At 47.5% G+C, this 21,763-nt stretch overlaps 1 protein-coding gene across 1 annotated transcript in view; it reads right to left on the minus strand.

Moving 5' to 3' along the window:
• Positions 1–21,763, minus strand: part of CTH (cystathionine gamma-lyase) — a 204,559-nt gene that overhangs the window by 39,637 nt on the left and 143,159 nt on the right. Inside the window, exons 6-7 of the mRNA XM_078668721.1 lie at positions 17,398–17,455; positions 3,881–3,958 (exon numbers count right to left, since the gene is read on the minus strand). Of these exons, the coding sequence (XP_078524847.1) occupies positions 3,881–3,958; positions 17,398–17,455 (136 nt within the window). The remainder of the gene's footprint in view (positions 1–3,880; positions 3,959–17,397; positions 17,456–21,763) is intronic.

The raw sequence follows: 21,763 nt of genomic DNA on the forward strand, positions 1-21,763 counted from the left end.
AAGTATGCTTCTTTTGAGGAATTGGTGGCGTTTTGTATTCTGTTGTCATAGAATCCTGCTTTGGCAAGTTTGAGAGCTGACTTATAGCGTCTTACTGCGCTATTGTAGAGGTCTTTGTTACTATGTTGCCAGTTCTTTCTCCATTGCCTCTCGGCCTTTTTACACTCTTTGCGTAGGACCCTGAGGTCATCGTTATACCAGGGGGCTTGGCCCTTAATCCTGTTTTTGATCTCCCGATTTTTTATGGGGATGAGTTTGTCAAGGGTGGACGATATCCAGTCTCTGACTTGGGAGTCGGCGGTGGCGGGGTCTTCAGAGAGGCAGGGAGTTGAAGCGTCCAGGGCTGTGGACCAGTCCTCCACAGAGAGTCTGGCCCACGCTCTATCTCTGGTAAAGGTGGGGGGATTTTGAGGCCTTTTAAAGGCTCCAGGGAGATGGGTCGTGACCAAAAAGTGGTCCGACCACGGGAGGGGTTGGGACTTGATGTAAAGGAGGGAGGGGATGTTGGAGAACACCGGGTCGAGAAGGTGCCCTTTCGTGTGTGTGGGATCAGAGTTGGCGAGAGACAGACCCAAGGCCGCTAAGTCGTCGATAAGGTCGGTTGCCCCAGTGTCAAGGGGATCCTCAAAATGGATGTTTAGGTCACCAGTTATGATGAAGTTGGGTGTCAGGTGAGCTGCGGAGGTGACGGTTTCCAGCAGGGCGGCTATGAAGGGGGCCGAGTACCCGGGCGGCCGATACACCAGGAGGCCTGACAGGGAGTTGGTTGAGGACAGCTGAATCGTAAAGAGACAGCTCTCTGAGTCTTGGATCGCGCAGTCTTTAGTTCGACAGGTAAAGTGGTCCCTGTAGATAATGGCCAGTCCACCTCCTCTACCTAAGGGGCGAGGTTGGGACATGATGAAGAAACCCGGGGGGAGGGCCATGACAATGTCGGCGTTGGAGTGCTCTGTAATCCAGGTTTCTGTGAGTAATAGTATGTCCAAATTAAGGTCGACGATCAGATGGTTGATATGCAGGGCGTGTTTAGGGAGTGATCTGCAGTTAAGAGTCGCAATTTTAAGGGCAGGGGGGGGGACCTGTGGTTTCGGGAGGGAGAGATTGCCTGGTTTACATTTGTCACAGCATGGAAAGGGGACAATAGGGTCAAGTAGTACCAGACAGGCGCTGTTTTTAGAGGGTCTAAGGCTGAGAAGCTCTCTACGAGAGTAGCTTACCTTGGAAACGGCTGGAACAGGCGTAGAGTCTGGCCCGAGGCCCGGTCGTGCGCGGACGGGCGCAGACGGGCTTGCCTTAGGCGCGCCTTCGGCGCGCAAACGGCGCTCCCGCTGCGCTCGTCCGCTGCGCTGGTGAGGGCGGCACATTTATGCTAGATGTAGTGGGCGTGGCCTCGCAGGGGTCGTGGCTCCGCCTTTGGCGCGCTCTCGTGATGTCGTTCCCAGAGGGCGGGGGGCTGGATTAGCGCGTAACAGCAGCGCTTCCCCAGGTGAGCAAGAGCGTATTTAGTGCTTTAAAAATAGGCGAGTGCAACAAGTTATTTGTGACAGTTTTTTTAAAATCAAAACAGTGACAATAGCCTCCGGCTTCCGCCTCAGAGGGATCCAAGTAAATGGGGTTGATGCGCTAGTCGAGCGTTTTTATGACGTCGGTCGGTGGGCGTGGCCTCGCAGGGGTCGTGGCTCCGCCTTTGGCGCGCTCTCGTGATGTCGTTCCCAGAGGGCGGGGGGCTGGATTAGCGCGTAACAGCAGCGCTTCCCCAGGTGAGCAAGAGCGTATTTAGTGCTTTAAAAATAGGCGAGTGCAACAAGTTATTTGTGACAGTTTTTTTAAAATCAAAACAGTGACAATAGCCTCCGGCTTCCGCCTCAGAGGGATCCAAGTAAATGGGGTTGATGCGCTAGTCGAGCGTTTTTATGACGTCGGTCGGTGGGCGTGGCCTCGCAGGGGGCGTGGCTCCGCCTTTGGCGCGCTCTCGTGATGTCGTTCCCAGAGGGCGGGGGGCTGGATTAGCGCGTAACAGCAGCGCTTCCCCAGGTGAGCAAGAGCGTATTTAGTGCTTTAAAAATAGGCGAGTGCAACAAGTTATTTGTGACAGTTTTTTTAAAATCAAAACAGTGACAATAGCCTCCGGCTTCCGCCTCAGAGGGATCCAAGTAAATGGGGTTGATGCGCTAGTCGAGCGTTTTTATGACGTCGGTCGGTGGGCGTGGCCTCGCAGGGGGCGTGGCTCCGCCTTTGGCGCGCTCTCGTGATGTCGTTCCCAGAGGGCGGGGGGCTGGATTAGCGCGTAACAGCAGCGCTTCCCCAGGTGAGCAAGAGCGTATTTAGTGCTTTAAAAATAGGCGAGTGCAACAAGTTATTTGTGACAGTTTTTTTAAAATCAAAACAGTGACAATAGCCTCCGGCTTCCGCCTCAGAGGGATCCAAGTAAATGGGGTTGATGCGCTAGTCGAGCGTTTTTATGACGTCGGTCGGTGGGCGTGGCCTCGCAGGGGGCGTGGCTCCGCCTTTGGCGCGCTCTCGTGATGTCGTTCCCAGAGGGCGGGGGGCTGGATTAGCGCGTAACAGCAGCGCTTCCCCAGGTGAGCAAGAGCGTATTTAGTGCTTTAAAAATAGGCGAGTGCAACAAGTTATTTGTGACAGTTTTTTTAAAATCAAAACAGTGACAATAGCCTCCGGCTTCCGCCTCAGAGGGATCCAAGTAAATGGGGTTGATGCGCTAGTCGAGCGTTTTTATGACGTCGGTCGGTGGGCGTGGCCTCGCAGGGGGCGTGGCTCCGCCTTTGGCGCGCTCTCGTGATGTCGTTCCCAGAGGGCGGGGGGCTGGATTAGCGCGTAACAGCAGCGCTTCCCCAGGTGAGCAAGAGCGTATTTAGTGCTTTAAAAATAGGCGAGTGCAACAAGTTATTTGTGACAGTTTTTTTAAAATCAAAACAGTGACAATAGCCTCCGGCTTCCGCCTCAGAGGGATCCAAGTAACTGTGATGAAGCTGCCAAGTTAAATTTAGAAACAAGAACGTTCATGCCCAAAACAAGAGAATACAGTGAAGTGAGCACAACAAACAAATAGCGTAATCTGTAGTTGTAGCACTGGTAGACACAAGGCAGCAAGTAAAACCCGTAGGATAAATTTTACGATCTGTCTTATGGTTCCTGCAGATGTAAACATCCTCAAGACCTGGCTCTTCGACTGAACCGCCACACTCAGAAGCAGACCATGCCCCTCCCCCTGCCCACGTCACCGCCCTGCAGTAACTCCTACTGCCGACCGCTACTGCCCAGAAGTATCAGTAGCATCCCCCCCACATCCCTCCTCAGTGCCTTGAGATCCTCACGGGTAAGTAGTCACGCTATACAAACTCCTGATTGATTGAAACATTATAGATGAGAATCGCTTTACAAAACTGTGCTGAGCTAAATTACTGCTTCTTGCACTTTCACTAGACATTATCCATAGTATACAAACGTACTTTGAAATAAAGGATACCTTTACACTACAACATGTGTTGTATGTTCTTTAAAGCTAAATCCAATACTTTATTTGAGCCGGTGGCTTCCAGTGCTCAACACTGGCACTCAATCACCAAACCCGGCGCTTTTCATGAGCACCAGTAAAGGACACGTTCATTTATGGTAGGCACATGTGGCGCAATTAAGTGATTTGCCCATAATCACAGGGTGTTGAGCCAACCCAAGACTCGAACCTGGCTCCCCGGGTCCTAAGTCGGCAGCTCTGTTCATTACGCCAGAGCCCCAGCATTAATTTTTTTACAGATTAACCACTGGCTGAATCTGTAACAATATTAAAAAACAAGCCTATCTTATACCAAATTCAACAAGAAGGCAATCTAATTGCAGATTTTCTTTAATTAATACTTACCGTTTTGTAGGAACCTTAGCCTTTCATGGAGATCTTCTCGATTAACCGAAACCAATCCCATTAAAACATCAGTGTGTCCTACGATTAAAAAGGATTATTTAGCACCTTAAGTTGTGGCCAAGTGAGGTAAACAGTAATTCAGCCAGTTCTGAGAAAGAAATACAATAGATGTTTCATATGTGCCCCAGTTGAACACTTTATACTAATAGTTACTTATTTAGAGCAATGTTGCTTGCTGAATGGTTTGTTATGATGAATCTAACAAACAAGTACATCATCAACACATAACTTGCACTTAACAATAAAGTTAAGGTAATGAAAACCTCATTTTAAATCGAGATGTTTTTTGGCAAAATTGTGCGTGGGGATTGTAATGCCCAGCATAAGTCAGCAGTCTAGTGCTGAAGCCTGTATTCACACTGAACACCCACCCACCACTGATGTCACTGGTCAGGTGACACAGCAGTAATAAAAGAGGTCGAGCCCACGTGCTCTGGGCCAGTTGCACCAGACCTCCAGTGTGTCCTGCGTCAGTGCATGAGTGATTGCCAGCATGAGGGCCTAGGGTCCAACACAGTCCTTTACATTGGCGACGAGAGCGGAGCTGTGCCCAGCGTGCCACAGCTAACATCAAACGTCGAGGAAAAGGGGAAGAGAGAGCTGCCTGCTGCAAAGGCACACCCCCTGAGAAAGCAGCCGGCCCCCGCGAGGCCCACGAGGCGTGTGAAGAGCCCCGGGCCTAGAGGAAAAGGAAGAGGTGATCGGGAGCTCACCCCGCACCTCCCGTGCCCAGCGTGTGTGCCCCCCTGCCTGGAGTGAAAAGAGACCAACGCGGAGCCCACCCGCGTGGAAGAACAGGCCCGTCGGCCGAAGGTGAGCCTGGACATATGTGCAAACCAAAAGCGGAGCCCACCCGCTATGAACCACGAACATTTACTGTGCCCCCTGAAATGAGAGCGGCGCCAGCTATCGATTTTAATTAAGCAAGGCTCGCGGAGCCCACCCGCGGCCTGCCTGCAGCGTCTGCTGTCCCTCGCCGCGCCGCGTGTGACGAGAGGCGGCCGCGGCGAGGGTAAAAGACATTTAAGTAAAGCAGCGCCAGCGGAGCCCACCCGCGGCCTGCCTGAGGTGTCCCCTGTCCCCCGCCCAGCGCAGCGTGTGAGGCGAGGAGCTGCCGCGGGAGGGGGGAAAAGTGAAAGTAAATCAAGCGGAGCCCACCCGCGATCGCAAGGAGCAGCGGAGTCACCCCCGCCCCACGCAGCGTGTGGCTGCGGCGGTGGGGGGAAAGGAAAGAGCCAGGTGCTGCCCGCAGCCGACAACAGCGTCAATGCAAGCCCCCGCCCCTTGCGCGGCCGTGGAAAGTGAAGGCCTGCTGCAGGAGGGGAGGGGAGCAAGGAGGGAACCAACGTGTGGCCGATGGTAGCGGCTGGAGTGAGCGAGGGCCCAGCGATATGAGGAGGCACCGGCAAAACCCCACGCAGCATGTGATCGAGTGAAGCTGCCGGGGTTGAGAGGGGGACAGAGAGAAGACTGTGCTGTGTGCCATTTACAGCAGAACCCCCCCCCCCCCCCGCACCAGGAGGAGTAAAGGCCTGCGGCGAAAGGTGAAGGAGTTTCTGCAAAGTGCTGCTGGACACGAGAACACCAAGTGGTGCCCTGCCCGGCATGATTGTGGACTGTACCCGCCAAGACAGTAAAGAAGTGACACTCACCGGCAGTAGAGAGGAGTCCTCCGGTGGTGTCTGCACTCTCGCGTGGGCCCGATGAGTGGAGCTGCATCCCAAGCAGCAGCTACTGGGAAAGGAGCCCCATCCACGGAACAGGAAAGGTCCCAGAGGCATTTACTAGGCCTGGATCACTACGGAACCCCACGAGGTTCCAGAAGGAACTGAAATCCAAGCAGAGCAGCACTGCCATCTAGTGGCCGGAGGGAGCAATTGCAGGCAAAGGAAGGATCCCAAGGAATAGGAACAAGCCTTGGACGAACCAACAGAAAGTCTTCTAGACAAGAAAACCTGCAGCGACCAGAAACGCGCAAGGAGGCTGTGCCAGAAGCAAAGAAGGAAGCACGGAACGCGCCACAAAGCACAAGGAAGGTTTGCAGCAAAAGACTACAAAGTGCAACAACCTGCCTGCAGCCACGTTAAAGGAAGGCTGCAACTGATCACGCAGCGGGAAGCAAATGACAGCACGCAGGTGTGCCAGAGTGAGACAGGGACGTCTCCCAGTCACAAGGAGGAAGCTAGAGGACAGACCACAGCAACGACACACGGCACCAAAGGAGTGAGAGGAGGATCTAGAGTGCGACACGGCCAGGAGCTGCGCAAGTGAAAAGACAGGGACAGTAGTCAAGCGCAAGAAAGCACCAGGAGTGCCCCAAGTGCTCAAAGAAGAGAGCGAGGAACGAAGGTCAGCATTGCGACGCCAGAAGCGCAGGAACTCTCCAGAAAGCGCAAGGAAGACGCCAGGAGACAGCGCAGGAAAACACAGGAACTCTCCAGAAAGCGCAAGGAAGACGCCAGGAGACAGCACAGGAACGCGACAGGAACTCTCCAGAAAGCGCAAGGAAGACGCCATGAGAAAGCGCAGGAACGCGACAGGAACTCTCCAGAAAGCGCAAGGAAGACGCTAGGAGACAGCGCACGAACGCGACAGGAGTGCAAGAATTCCACACCCGCACGACAGGACCGTGCAGCACTGCACCGGAACGTGCCAGGAATCAGGAGCGCCAAAGTGACGCTACACAGCGACGCGCCAACGCCAAAACACCGTGACGGTGAATAGCGACCAGGAAAAGATAGCACAGCATGACGACTCATGCCAAAGGTGAAAGCCGACCACCCAGTATGGTTACCAAGGAAAGAAAAGAAGCAACGGAGAAGATAGCGACAACCGGTCCAGTCACTAGAAGATAAGATCAATGTCTGAGAGCCATGCCCAGACCAGAGAGAACCAGGTGGAGTGCACGCTACCTGGAGAAGACTGGCTGGAAAGACCAAGGCAGTACAGTGACCAGATCACGTCGCAAGAAGGAACAGGGAGAAGAAGGGAGTGACGCCATAAAGAAAAGGAAGAAGGAACAGTAGAAAAGGTCGCGACGCTAACTCTGGAAGTGAGTGACAAGAAGACAGTGTCCTAGGACTAGGACAAGACCAGGATGACACGTGCAGAGTGCGGGCACTGCATGGAGAAGCCTGGCCAGAGAAGATGAAGAAAAGGGGACCAGGGTACGTCGTGAGAAGAGGAGAAGAGAAGAAGGAAGATCGGAGTGGCACACCGCCACCCAGGAAAGGAAGAAAGGAGAAATCGGAATGGCACGCTGCCACTGCAAGAAGAAGCCGCCCCTGCGGAAAGAAGCAAGGTGACAAGCACTGGAACGCCTGAGTGCAACGGAAGACAAGCCTGGCAAGAGCACCGGCAGCGCAGACCAAAGACAACCACCTACGAGCCATCCATCCACATGGCGATCGCAGAAGAGAGCAAGTTAGACGGTTGGCGACATCTACCTCTGGGGTTTGAGCGGAAGATTGGATGACGAGACTACTCAGGACTCCAGAAGTTGAGGACCTGACCACCTCGCACCAGCCCGTGGCAAACCAGAATCAGAGGCCTCGAGGGACTCTGGTGGCAGCAAGTCCCGCACGGGAGACAGGTCTACAGAAGCGCGTCTGCAGGACCCAAGGGGATGAAAGCCTCGCGAGCAATGAAGAGAGTCGACAACTCAACCTTCAGGTGGAATTAGGACACGACGGTGAGGCTCGTGGAGCGCCCCGCTCACGGCCCGAAGGCTATGGTGGAGCAACACGACCGAAAACACCAGTCCAGTGGAAGCCTGGCAAAGAGGTCCTCCCGGATATCTGGTGAGTGAGGAATACCGGAGAGAGGGACATCCTAGTGAGAGGGATGTGTGCACCTACTCTATTCACTTGCCAAGAGTCAACACTAAAGCCTGCCCGGGAAAAAAATATCACGAAGCCAGAAGAGAGAACAAAACCAGAAGACTGTCGACACCTGTGTCATCTAGTTATCTCTCATCACCAACGGAGCGAAGCAAAGGCAGGGCTGAGAACAGCGGACAGACAGCAGAGACAAAGAGAGAACCCGACGAACAACTGTGAACCGTGCCACTGAGAACTGTTAGTCCAGGATACAAGAACTATACTGCCTGCGGTTTGCAAGCAGCCAAAGAGACTCATTTTGAAAGTGCAAGTCCAATGTTATTTTCTGTGTTTTCTTTCCTACACAGGTTCTTGGACTTTTTCTTTTTGGTTTATTTTTTAACCAATTTGGGAAGGGATGTAATGCCCAGCATAAGTCAGCAGTCTAGTGCTGAAGCCTGTATTCACACTGAACACCCACCCACCACTGATGTCACTGGTCAGGTGACACAGCAGTAATAAAAGAGGCTGAGCCCACGTGCTCTGGGCCAGTTGCACCAGACCTCCAGTGTGTCCTGCGTCAGTGCATGAGTGATTGCCAGCATGAGGGCCTAGGGCCCAACACAGTCCTTTACAGGGATAACTGATCGTTACCTATCCTTCTGTCCTACCCAGGGCTGGCCGGCTCTAGGGCAGTGCGATCGGTGCCACCGCACCGAGGGCTGACTTGGAGTGGGGCGTCATTTTTATAATTAATATCATTTAAAAAAGCATCAACCTGCTAGTGCGTTGAAGGCCTCCAGCAATTTTTGTAGGCATCATTTAAAACATCAAGATAACTCCGGTGATTTATCATGTTCCTAGAAAGAGAATGGAGGTTTGTCTAGTGGACGTTTTGATTCATCCAGAGGTAGGGCAGAGGGTTCAACTGCCTGCTGCTAAGAACGTGAACCATGTGGATAACAATGTGCATGTAATGTAAATAGGTCCGCGAGTTACTGCGTCTGTAAGAGAGCTCCTTTTGTTACTTGTCGTTTGTAAGTCAAAATCGTAATATAGTTCATTGAGCTATGAACTGTCATCAAAGAGCTGTGTGTAAACATCAAGGTATATGTTAGAGCTATATTTTTTTTTGCCCAGTCTTTCATTATCCTAATTTTGCCAAAAGGGTTCATTTGGGTGGAAAACAAATTTTTTTATTTAAGAGAACCCCGAACAATGGTGTTACATTTTAAATTCTGAATTTGTGCTTTTCCAGAATAAGTACTCAAACTAAATTGCCTACCAGTATGGACGACGTTACTCCTACACTACACCTTGTAGTCCCGTCTGATGTAACATTTTCTAAACACCGATTTACAAACCTATGATTGTCTCTGTGCAATGTGTGTGTGATGCAAAGTACTCTGACACCTTACACTGGTATGAGTGGTCCTATAAAACTAAATTAATCAGAGAGGCAGTGGTTCCGAAGACTAAAGGGGCACTGTTTAAGGGCGGTGGTGAGGGAATCTATGGCAGAGGTGGTTATTGGGGGGCACCAACAAACACTGTTGCACAGGGCACCACCCCTGCTAAAGTCGTCCCTAGTCCTACCCCGCACTGAAGAGTTCAGGGAAATTACATTTTAGGATCTAAAGAAAGGTTTCATGTCATTTTAACTCCTTCTCCGGATGCGATTCAGCTGGGTTTGCTGAAGGAAGAAATGCATCCACTGAATTCCAAGTTAGGAACAATAATGTCTTATACACTTTTAACTGGCAAAATGGATGTAATTTATGTACGAACAGGACGTTTCAGAAAATAATAACTAAGCATATGCTATATAGTGTCTTACACTGGCACTTCATTAAGTAGTAACTTTATATAGTTCCCTTTCCACAGTTCCTCCCAATTGACACAGTCCAAATATAATTTGCCTATAACTGAACTTTCTCAATCTGTAGGATCCAACATGCTTTTCTTGTAAGAACGTTTTATTCTACTGGACTTGCTTTTATGCCTGGATGGTACAACTGCAATCAAATCTTATTGATGTATAATTCCTACATATGCCAGACTCAACTTTAAATTAAGAGCTTATTTAGCTGCCCTTAATAATTGCAATACAAGTAACCTTCTACCAAGTAATTTCTTGAAATATTAATATTCCATGATGTTGTACCTGGCAGAGGCATTTTCCATAAAGCTGCCAAAAACACTGCTACTTTGGGTGACTTTATTTGTTTACCACTACAGTGAACCCAGGCGACCATGCTTCTCCTTTAATGTTTTAGATCCCTCCCCTAGGCCAGCAAAAACATATTTGGGCCCTCAACCACAAGTTTCATATATGAAACTTCATCAATACTCCAGTGGTTGGAAGAAAGGAGAGAGTGATATCATTGATGTGGCAAGGACAAGAAAGCCCTAATGCTCCGAGACATAAAGAGCAGAGAACCGTCAAGATTTCATCTCACAAAATCAAACAATCTCCATGCGTCATCCACAAAAAATTACATCAATCATGAGCATACTGATAATGAACATGACCAAGAGCTTAGGAATTTATTTGGCTGACATTAGCAAGAGATGTCCATTCAAAATAGCCAATAACTCAATTTTGTCAAAATTAGAGCAAGATGATTTACACCAGAGACCCCACCAGGTCTATACTTAATCAGTGTAGAAACTGTCTTTTCACTAAAGAGGCTTCTCAGTCAAAAATAGTAACAAGAAATCAAGTTACTCAAACCCATTAAGAGACATAATAATGAGAATCGGCTAGAGAAACAAAATCTCAAGAGCCTCAAAATACAGCAGATTGTCCAGAATTATCACAACCAAGGAATTAAGCACAACAACCATGATAATCAGATAAAGGATAACAGAAGTCTGGAAAATAAATACAAAGCCAAATAAGTTAAGTTTACTTGGCAATAAATTAGAACGTCTAATTTATGAAATATACTGGGCTTGAAAACTCAGGTATTATAACATTGACACATTAAAGCCAAAAGCACAAAACAATGCAGCTAGTAGAGGGACAGATATTATCCAACACCAACCTCAATGCAAAGAACAGAGGAACACCACAGATAACAGATTTAAAAGAGAATTGATAAGGAGGCACTTGATTGCCTGATATTGATTTCCTTAAAAGGAAGTATTCCAGTACAAGACACAGTCTCTCAGCCCACTCTGAACAGACTGGATGTGAGACAATGTGAACACTGGGGAGAGATTCAGTGAGATCACAACAGCTTCACCAAATTTGAGCAGCATGTAAAGGTCATTGGTTCTTGAGACGAAAAAAGTCACAAACACAAACGACGATCTGACCCCATACTGAGGACCTTAAAGCTTGCTAGCCTTGCAAAACATCCAGTTAAGAGAGGAAAATAGCTTCATTATTCTTGCAGGCAAAGGGAGTAGCAAGATCAGTGTGAAATAGGATATGATGCTTGGATTACTATGACAATGTAATACCCAAAGAAAGAAATTGGTAATACTGAATATATTAGGGAGTAGGAGCGGAGGAGAAAATATGTCACAATTCAGTACGAGACTTGTATGATTTTAGCCAGCTCACATTCTTAAGCAGTCATAAAAGGAGTATGGATTTGGTGGCACAAAGTTTTCAGATTCAAAATGGTGTTAAACTTAGAATAGAAATTCTAATCTCATATTGATCTTGTTTAAATACAGGATATTAAAATAGATCACCAGTATTGTTTCATCCAATTGCAAAATCAGTTTTTTGTTAATATTTTGCTAATGTGTATTTTGAGAGAGATACTATTTTCACTATGTACGGGAATGCTCAACTGCCTTGAATTCCTAGAAGAAAGGAATGGAGGTAATTTGAGATGCTATAAAATTTTGAACACATTTATGCACCTTGTGCGTTTATTGAGTCAGATTACCATAAAGAAGGGGCTTGCTTGGACAATTGCTCAATTCCTTAGTCCTTGTGTTTAATAAATTCTAGCTAAGAGGTGTTGACCATGTGTTTGAAAATAGCAGAGGAGAAAAGAAGGGTAGGAGGGGAGGAAAGTGGGGAAAGGGGAAAAAAGGGAAAAAAATGTTTAAACAAATCTTTTGCACATTTACATTGCTTTCCCTTTCCCTGGGTTTTTCTCCTTTCTTCTTTTTGTAGTCCTTGGATGTCTCAAGTCCTTCAGCATATTTACCAATTTCTTTCTTTTTGCAAGGTATGAACAGCCAGAGCCGAAACTCGTCACACCGTTTTTAGGCTTGGCTAAGTGGCGGAGACTCACTCTTGACTACCATCACTCAGGTTATTCCTGATTGCTCTATGATAGGGGGAGAGGGGTGGGGAGGGCGGGAAATTGTTTTGAGATGTTTGAATTGAGGACACTTTTTTTTACACAGCTGGTTGCTGAGACACTTGCTAAAAGGATAGAATGTATAAAGTTGAACATCTTGAAAGGCTTCAAAAACTACAAAAAAGGGGGAAAATTGTACAAAAAAAGAGTGCTAAAATAAAGACAATTTTTTTTTAAGGGCTGTTTTTCTTCATACTTAGAAACACTAAATGATTAAGATAAACAATCTTAGAATCGTCTCAGTCAACATTTGTGGGCTGAATGAACCTGCAAAGAGACAAAAAGTAGCACAGGGCTTATGCTCTTTGGGGGCCGATATAGTTGGCCTCCAAGAAACACACATAGAGGGCTCACAGAAACATTTACTGAATTCACTGGGGTATAAAATTATAGAGGGGACTACACAAGGCGCAAAAATAAAAGGTGTTGGGGTCTTTTCTGATAGCAGATTACCTTTAAGACCTGCCCGAGTAAAATCTGACTCTCTGGGCAGATGGGTAATCGCAGAGTGCCATCTGTCCCTTAACTTTTCTTTTACCTTGTGTTCCATTTACGGGAGTAACACAGACGACTCCGGGATTATCACCTGGATTTCTGGGGAACTTGCCCCCTGACCCACTCCAATCATTATCTGTGGTGATTTTAACATTAATCTGCCTTGTAACTGGAAAGCGGATAATAAATGGACCTATAATGGCAGGAATCCCCGTGTATAGCAAGCAATAATTAATCTAGGTCAAACTCATTGGCTCAGCAATGTCTGGGTCAGCCTTAATCCTACTATGCCAGGGTACACCTACTTCTCTGCCCCAAATCGGTCACTAGCTAGGTTAGATTACTTTTTGATTTCATCTTCTCTACTTCGTGACTGCTCCATAGACATCGCTAAGTGCTTTATGTCGGACCACAATCCACTTATTTTAAACATTAGTGGACTTGGGAATTGGAGGAAAGTCCCGAAATGGAGCTTCGAGAAAGCTCTCTTGCAAGATGCAGGATATAGAACACACATGCAAAATTGGGTACAAGAATTTCTTGAGGTAAACGTGGGGACAGCTTCCATCACGATTGTCTGTTACACACTAAAGGAGGGCATCCGGGGAGAGACCCTTAGGTTCCCAATTAGGAAAAATAAGAAAGAAAAAGCACTGATTTGTGAACTCCAGGAGAAGCTGAAAAAAGCAGAAGAAAAACTAATTTGAACAGTTCAAGCAGGGGGGGAGACTGAGGCTATTCAAACTGAAGTGATAATCGTCAAAGCTGAAATTGGTTCTGTATTTGCAGAGAAGTCTGCAGCTAATTGGACTTCAACACGGGAAAAGAACTATGAGTGTAGTGAACTCATTGGCCCGTCAGTTGGCTCTTAAAACCAGACAGCAGGTTACAGCTAGTGAGATACTATCGATCCAACTTGCAACTGGTGAAGAAACTAACGATCCGAGTAAAATCCAAGAGGGATTCCGAGAATTCTATTCTACTCTATACTCAGAAGAGAATAGGAGCCCAACAGACTTAAGAGAGTCGGAGATCACTAAATATTTAGAAGTCACCCTATCACAACTTAGTCCGGAAAACCGTGACCAACTTGAGGATCCCCTGACCTGGGAAAAAATCGTCGAAGCCTTAGCCAGCCTACCGGATGGAAAGGTTGCTGGGGTCGACTGTATCCCTACTGAATTTTATAAAAATCTTTGCCCCCCCCAAATAAAGCCTATCTTTACCTCTTTGGTAATATCCATCTTTATGGGGCCTCCCCGCCTACTTCCTGGTCTAGCGCTAAAATTTCCATATTCCCAAAAAAAGATAAGTCACCACTAGAAATGGGATCCTACAGGCCAATCACGCTCATTCACTGTGATTCGAAAATATTTTCAAAAAACCTCTAGTGTCAGAATGGCAACACAGGTTTATTCCCAAGAAAGGTACCACGGAGCATATTTGGCGGGCTATCACCTTATTTGACGCAGCCCAGGTAACAGGAGACCCGATAACGCTAATTTTACTGGATGCTGAAAAAGCATTTGACCGGGTCTCCTGGCAGTTTCTCCGGGGCGTTATGAGAAGAATGGGCTTGGGATCAAAGCTAACCCTAGCTATTCAATCTCTCCATCTGAACCCGAGAGCCAGTGTTTCAATAAACGGGAGGCTAACTAAACAATTTGGCATTTCTCGGGGCACCAGGCAAGGGTGTCCCTGCTCCCCCTTGCTTTTTGCCCTATACATAGATCCTCTGAGTAAGAAAATAGAGAACAATCTAGCTATTCAGGCAGTAAGCAGACTTGGACCCGACACTAAAATCAAGGCTCATGCCGACGACCTGGCTGTAATCACTCCGGAGCCTGAGAGTGCTATTTTGGCTTTGGAGCAGGAGGCTCAAGAATTCGGGAAAATTTCAGGGTATGCACTGAATAAAACCAAAACACAAATTATTCTCAATAAAGAAATAAACTGGGTAGATAGTCGGGTTGTTACTAAGACAAAATATCTGGGGGTGACCGTGACAGCAAACATAGACAAATTAGTGGCAGGAAACCTAATCCCTCTGGCTGTTGAAACAAAGTAAGCACTTAATCGGATCAACAATCAGCATCTGACTATAGTGGGCAGATGTAATGTCATCAAGATGACTTATTTTCCAAAACTACTTTACTTCTTCCGGTCTATCCCTTTAGAGTTTAATAAAACCATGCTACAGAAGTTCCAGCAACTCTTTACACAATTCGACTGGGCCTACTCTCAACCCAGAAGGGCGCTCAAACAACAATCTCTTCCCAGGGAGAGGGGCGGCTAGGCTTTCCCTAATATAGTTCTTTATTACTGGGCTTCGGTTCTGCACTACAGCACAGAATTCAGAATTAGTGGGGGAACATCCCACTTTTTCAGCATTTGGACTGCCCTCGCCCTTTCAGCTATTACTAGGAGAGGAGGCTTATGGCTGTTTCCAGAGACAAACAGCCTTTGGGTATTACAAACGAGTCAGATTTAAGATTCTCATGAGCGCTTTCAAAGTCTTTTCCAACGTGCGTAGGATATATGGGCTAGGGAGATTAAACTTTTACTCACCTATTAGCAAGAACTCCGATTTGCCTGCTATTTTTGGGAGGTCTTACCTTCAAAATTGGTATGAAGGTGGCATAACAAAACTGGGCGATTTAATTACTACTGAAGGAATTAGGTCATTCGTTGACCTTAAAACCCAATATGGACTACGAGACCAAGACACCTTTAAACACGTAGCCATTAGTGATTTTTTGTTAAGTAAGGCAGGTGGGCCCGTAGGGTTTGCAAAAATAGATCTCATTGAGAAACTAAGGGCCCCAGCTCCATCTCGGATTGGCTTTATCTATGCTGCATTGAACAGTCAATGAACTGACGACCTGCCCAAAACAGCAGACAAATGGAAAACAAAGCTGGATGTCCCACACAGTATGTTCTATAATGCTTGGAAAATTGCCCAGAGCGATTTATTGTCTGCTAAATTACAGGCGCAATTTTTAAAAACTGTTTTCTGTTTATATATTACTCCTAGAAGAATCGCTAAATGGGGAGCAGGCAAGGGGACGTTATGTCCAAGGTGTTGGGAGTTCTGTGTAGATTCAGTACACATGTTTGCCACCTGCCCAAAACTCACCTCACTCCTTGTTAAAATACAGGACTTTCTGGGGAGGGTTATCTCTCAGAATTTTTAACTGACCCTTACGACTATCGTGTTAGGGACGCAGGACAAGGTTAGCAGAAGGAAGGGTGTGGCACTTATTTTTGTGGCAATGACGATTTGGAGGATCTGTGTTGCCTCGGCCTGGATAGATGCAGAACCCCCCCCTTTGTTTTCCCAATGGCTTGCTGGATTAGTTACGACTTGTCATCTTGAGAAGGCTATCTATGCCAAAAAAGGTCGCAAGGGGCAAAGGAAGGGACTGGCTATCTGGGAACATTGAACTATTTGGCTGGACCAGACCGAGCCATAGTGCCATTGCGCTAATTAAATAATGTAAGCTCTTTTTTTTTTTACTTGATTTTTCTTTTTCTTTTTTTTTGTCTTTTTTCTATTCTTTTTTCTAACTAAAGGGTCTCTTTTCCCTAGTTCTCGTTTATTCCTTCATGATGGTTTAGGATTATGCCATATTTTTCTTTCTTGACTCTTAGGGAAACATATTTGTCTATCCAATGTATTATTTGTTTTTTGATGTTCTCTTGTGTCCTCTGCTCGGTTTGTGGAAAATGGGGGTGGGGGGGGATTCTGGGGGGCTTGACACTGTCTTACCTCTGTAACATTAGTTTGACAAATAAATAATAAAAAAAGAAAAAAAAGAAAAACTGATAACAGTCCTCCCTGAACACTAACTCTGCTCACTCTTAATTCAGAAAGTTGATGGATAGGGTACAGTTCAATCCTCACAGGCTTTACAATACCACCTCATAGAGAAACCCACTAGGATTAGCATATTGTTAGCAGTAATAAAATGCCTGCGGTAGACAAGAAACGTTCCCATTAGGACAATACCAGAACTGTGGCTAGTAATTTTTTGTTAAGACACAACTGAAAGGACTGTTCCTCGACTTCAGCAGCAGCATAGTAAGTGCTAATACATCTACTGCGGACAGCATAATTTATACAACATTTTATACAATAATGTTCATTAACTGTCAACCTGCAAACGTTTGCCTTGATTTATCGTTACAGGAAAAAGCATACTTTGGGGTTGTGTATGTGATAACATATCAATTTTGTACTCACTAATGTTTAAGTGTTTTGTATCGTAAATTATTTTTTTTTTAAGTTACTGTGTCCCTCCAAAAGACATCTGACTAATTGAAGTTTTAGAAGAACATTGAACCACACGGGATGCTAGATGGATTTATTACAGATGACACACTCCTATCACTAATTTGAAAGGGCAATGACAAAAAAAATTCAATAGCTGCCTATATTGCCAAATAGGAGGAATTCATATGTGAGGTATACAGGGTGGATGATATGAGCTGTACAGTCCATGCTGATGTGCAAGTTGAAAAATGAATGATATTAATTAAACAAATGTGGTGTGTTACACAAATAATTAGTTCCTCGCAATTGAAGATGTGCACGGTACACCTGTTGATACGTTTATTTTATTGCTACTATTACCAAATCAAAAGCTTTCACTCACGGTTTGCGCATGCAATATGGCCACCTTACTAGGCCACACAAGTTGAGTTGTGAACAGTGCCAGTTTCTGCATGCTTCGTTCACTTTAACAATACCACTTTAAAATACCATGAGCAAAAACAACAAATAAACAGGGTCCTTTTGTATTGTTTCACTGCTTACCATTCATGTATTTGGTTGCTGAACACATGCAGATGTCTGCACCCAGATCTAAAGGACGCTAACAGAAAAAAGACAAATATTACTTTGAAGCATCTAAGACACGTTGAAGATTTTTTCACCAAATCAAATTTAGCACGGTGTAAGAAGTTTGAGTTTCCCATATTTATTCACAAATCGTAAGTTGCTTTTGTTGAACTAATTATTTACTGTGTTCATTTTATATGAACAGAATAGTAGTTAATCTACAGGAAAATTAAGATTCTTCCCATTAATTATTAGTTTCTTCACTCTAAACTCATGACCCTCTGCTGGACTGATTACTTTTCTTACATCGGCATTAAGGGGTGTCTAGTGATGGTCTGTCTATAAGACATTCGGAGTCATTAAGCAATTCCCGATTAACCAAAAGCACACCAGTAATTCTTTGTTTGTAATCCCATATTCAGTTAACGCTGTAATGCATATGACAATGTCCGGTACATTAAGGACCAGGAGGGATAGACCTTCAAATTGGTGTTCTTATGTAAATAAGTAATGCAGTATCAGCAACTTCGAACAAATCAAACTAAACTATTTTTTAACTTTATAATCAAGACAGACCATTGATCTGAGTTGAGTGTGGAACACATGGAAAGTACTTCAGTAAAATAAATAATTTGCAAACCCAATTCAGACTTTCTGGAGGTAAATTTATCTCTAACATTAAATGTGGCAAGGCTGAACCACCACATGGATTCCTCTTAAATACATCAGTGAATGCCCATGATCTAGAAGTTGATCAAGAATTTGCATCAGATTCAAATATTCCAAATTATCTTTCATATTCACAATACAGTGGGAAACCATCTATACTGCACTCAAACAACGTATCAAAGCATGTAACTTAGCAAGACGTCAGACAGTGGATCCCCCTCGTCTCCTGCTACAAGGTCAAGGTTCTGCATCAGGCTACGAGATAAGGCGGTGCCTACATGTTTATACACAGACAGATGTATATAAATGTGCATGCAAGCGGAAAGGTGTGAGACTTGTTTTCAAGAAGGAATAATCAAACTGGATTCTCTGGAATATAGCAAGAAGAGTGCATGAATCAATGAGTCGCACCTCTTTGCAACGTAAAGAGCGGCATAACATGCCTAAACTGTTAACATTAAATAACATCCATTTAGGAGCAATACTGTTGATGGGGCTGAGAATGGGAATACCTGGCATCCTCAACCAATTATTTGATTTTGCCGAAATTCTAAGAATTGCAGCTTAATGAGGGAGTGCATATTCATTGAGGAGTTTCAGAGAAATGGTAACAAGTGTCCGGACAATGTCGTCCATAATGATACGAGGCAAAACATGTACGGTAAAAATACATCAGATATTTTTACCGTACATGTTTTGCCTCTACTGCATGTAAGGGCATTAACTATCTACATGTTTGGCCACTGCTGCACCTAAGGGCACTATCTCCCAGAGTGTTCTTGGCTCAATTCCCAGAAATAGCACCAGAGTTCCCCAACTCTTTTCCAGTTTGCAGTAGTATCACTAAATCTGCATTGAATCAGGTCCCCTCTCCCCACCTAACCTCCAGCTAATAAGTGGAGCAGCCTTAATTTCATAATTCTCTTGCAGGCAGCGCTGTACTGAAGACAACAAGTTGGAACTTTTGTTTTCTCCTTGATGGGGAAAATGCTGAAGAACGGCCTTTGTTCAGTGTAAAGTACTGAGGACAAACCCAAAATCAGTTTTGAGCTTTGGGCTGTGTGGCAACTAGGGACCTCTTTGAGTGTTTGGGAGGAAATAAAAAATGTACTTACCTTTAGTAATATTTAAACAACTGAAGACCATAATATGCTGTGCCTCAGTCGACTATCTAATGATTTGGCTGAGAGAAACAACTTGTGTGTATGAATAAAGTCTTTTGGAAGTCTACAAGATGTGGAGTGAGTGTGATATCATGAGGCTGTAGACATGAAACCCAGCATCATTCCCAGAGCCCCCTACACTGTTAGGTCAATAAGATGTCTTGTCACCCTCATGGTTTCAAAGAAGTCATGATAAATATACATACAGATAAACAAACATAAATGGGTTTCGGTTAGCCCTCTTCATCCACAGGTCCGCAAAACTGTCATTCACGCTTTGTTTCAATACGCAATAGCTTCCAGGCTCTAGACCCAACTGTATTTACCGTTCCTCACTTGCATTATCACATTTGTTAGCTGGTGTAAAGGATCTAAAAGGAGAGCAATAGGACCACACCAGATATTTTCCATCAGGGGACTGAAGTGCCCTCTAGACTAGCTCGCCCTGGAGGGGCGTGGCTTGGCCGCTGCTAGGAATGGACGCTTGAGCTCTGCGCTCTACCACGGCCGTCCCGATTATCCTGAGTTGCTTTCCCCCCACGGACTCCGCTGGCGGGGGCTTGACCACATCCCCACCCGCGCACCACCAGGTCCACATTGGGGCGGAGGAGCGGTCCCAGAGGCAGCAGGGAGACGCGCTGGGCCTAAGGTCTCTGGTGCGGCACAGGCCATATTGAGCGGCCTGGGCTTTCGGCGAGATCCCCGGCCTCGCGTAAAAGAGTGGCCGACCTGCGGTGCGACCTGACCGGCCGCCGGCCACCACGCAAGTCGGACCGACGATTTTGGAGCCGGAGCCTCGGTGAAGGAGGACGGGCTGCCCCGTGGAAGCGCTGGGACAGGAACGGCTGGCGGAGCCCCCCGGCGAGGGGGCCAGGCCGACATAGGCACCAACGGGGTCTGAAACACAGCGCGATTTGCGACGTCTGGCGGTAGGTGTCCCCCCCCCTCCTCCTGACTGTCGCACGCAGCTCCCTGGCAGAGGGAGCCTCGGGGAGGCGGCGCATGGGGGACCCCCGAGGTGCTTCAGGCCTGGGACACTTTGCTGAACACTGCAGGCCGGGGTGACGCAGCGCTGGAAGGACCTCTGAGTAGTGGGATCCAACCCTACAGACTGGTGCTGGACTGGCACACAGGGGCGCTGGCCCCCTTCGCCTGCGATAGGGCCCCGCCACTTTTGAGGGGTATACACACTGCCGGCTACTGAACTCCCGGCTGTGGGGTGTTGGGCCTGGAGCCCCCAGCGCTGCAGTGAGAGACTTGTGGGAGGTGACCCTGGGACTGGGGACCCATCTGGCACTCTCCAGGACGCGGTGTTTGAGGAGACGTCCTACGCCTGGGGCCGGCTACCACTATGGGGCGACGCCTAAAGCCCTCAACAGATGCTGAGGAGGGGGCAGCGAGCAGCCAGGGTTCCACAGTGGACAAGAGCTCGACACCGGGACTCCCGCAAGGCCAACTGGAACAGATTTTGCAGGCCATCGCCGACACCAGTGAAGCACTACGACAGGACATCGGTCAGGTGTCCACGGGCCTGGGACTCCTGCGGGCGGACCACGGCAAGCTGGCAGACCGGGTCAAGCAAGCGGAGATTCGAGTAGACGCACTGGAACCGACGACCAAGGCGAATGAGGCTGCGATGGGGGAGCTGCTGCACAGGGTGCACCTATTGGAGCAGAGAGCGGAAGATGCGGAAGGGCGCAACCGCCGCAACAACATCCGCGTGGTTGGCCTGCCCGAGAAAATTGAGGGGGCAGACATGCTGGGCTACTTGGAGCCTTGGCTGCGTGATGTGGTGGCTCCGGAGGGCCTGACCCCGTTTTACACTTTGGAGCGCGCTCACCGGGTGCCGGCTCGGCCCCCGGCTGAGGGCCGGCCTCCACGACCAGTGGTGGCACGCTTGCTGCACTACAAAGACCGGGACTTTATCCTACAGAGGGCGAGGGCACTAGGGCCCTACCGGGTGGACAATGCTCAGGTCTCCATATACCCGGATTACTCTTTTGAGGTGCAGAGGCAGCGTTCCACCTTTCTAGCAGTCAAGGGAGCACTACGAGAGGAGGGGATTCGCTACTCTCTTCTATTTCCTGCACGCCTGCGGATCATGCTGGATGGTAAATCCTCCTTCTACAACTCCCCGGACGAAGTTTGGGACTGGCTGGAGCTCTACAAGGCTGGAACGGACAATCGTCCTGCAACAGAGGAGCAACGGAGGATGGCGCAGCGGCCCAGGCGGACCAGGAGACCCAGGAGGCGACCACCGAAGGCTGGGACACCCTCTGTCTCGCAGTCCGAGCTGGAACGCAAGTAGGCCCTTCGGGCGGTCTCTACTATTTCCAAGGCGGTAGCAGCAACATCCGGCGCGGAGACGGGCTCCCGGGAGGGCTCGGAGGAAGCGTTGTCGGAGGAGTCGGGCGCTGGCGGTGCTGGACCTCCTCATGTCACGCCTGGAACTGCTGATGGCTTATTGGACGAATGACCCTCAGGACCCGTCGTGCTGGTATTGTATTTGC

Source organism: Lissotriton helveticus, chromosome 1_2 (genome assembly GCF_964261635.1).
Source record: "Lissotriton helveticus chromosome 1_2, aLisHel1.1, whole genome shotgun sequence".
In the NCBI taxonomy this organism is placed as follows: domain Eukaryota; kingdom Metazoa; phylum Chordata; class Amphibia; order Caudata; family Salamandridae; genus Lissotriton; species Lissotriton helveticus.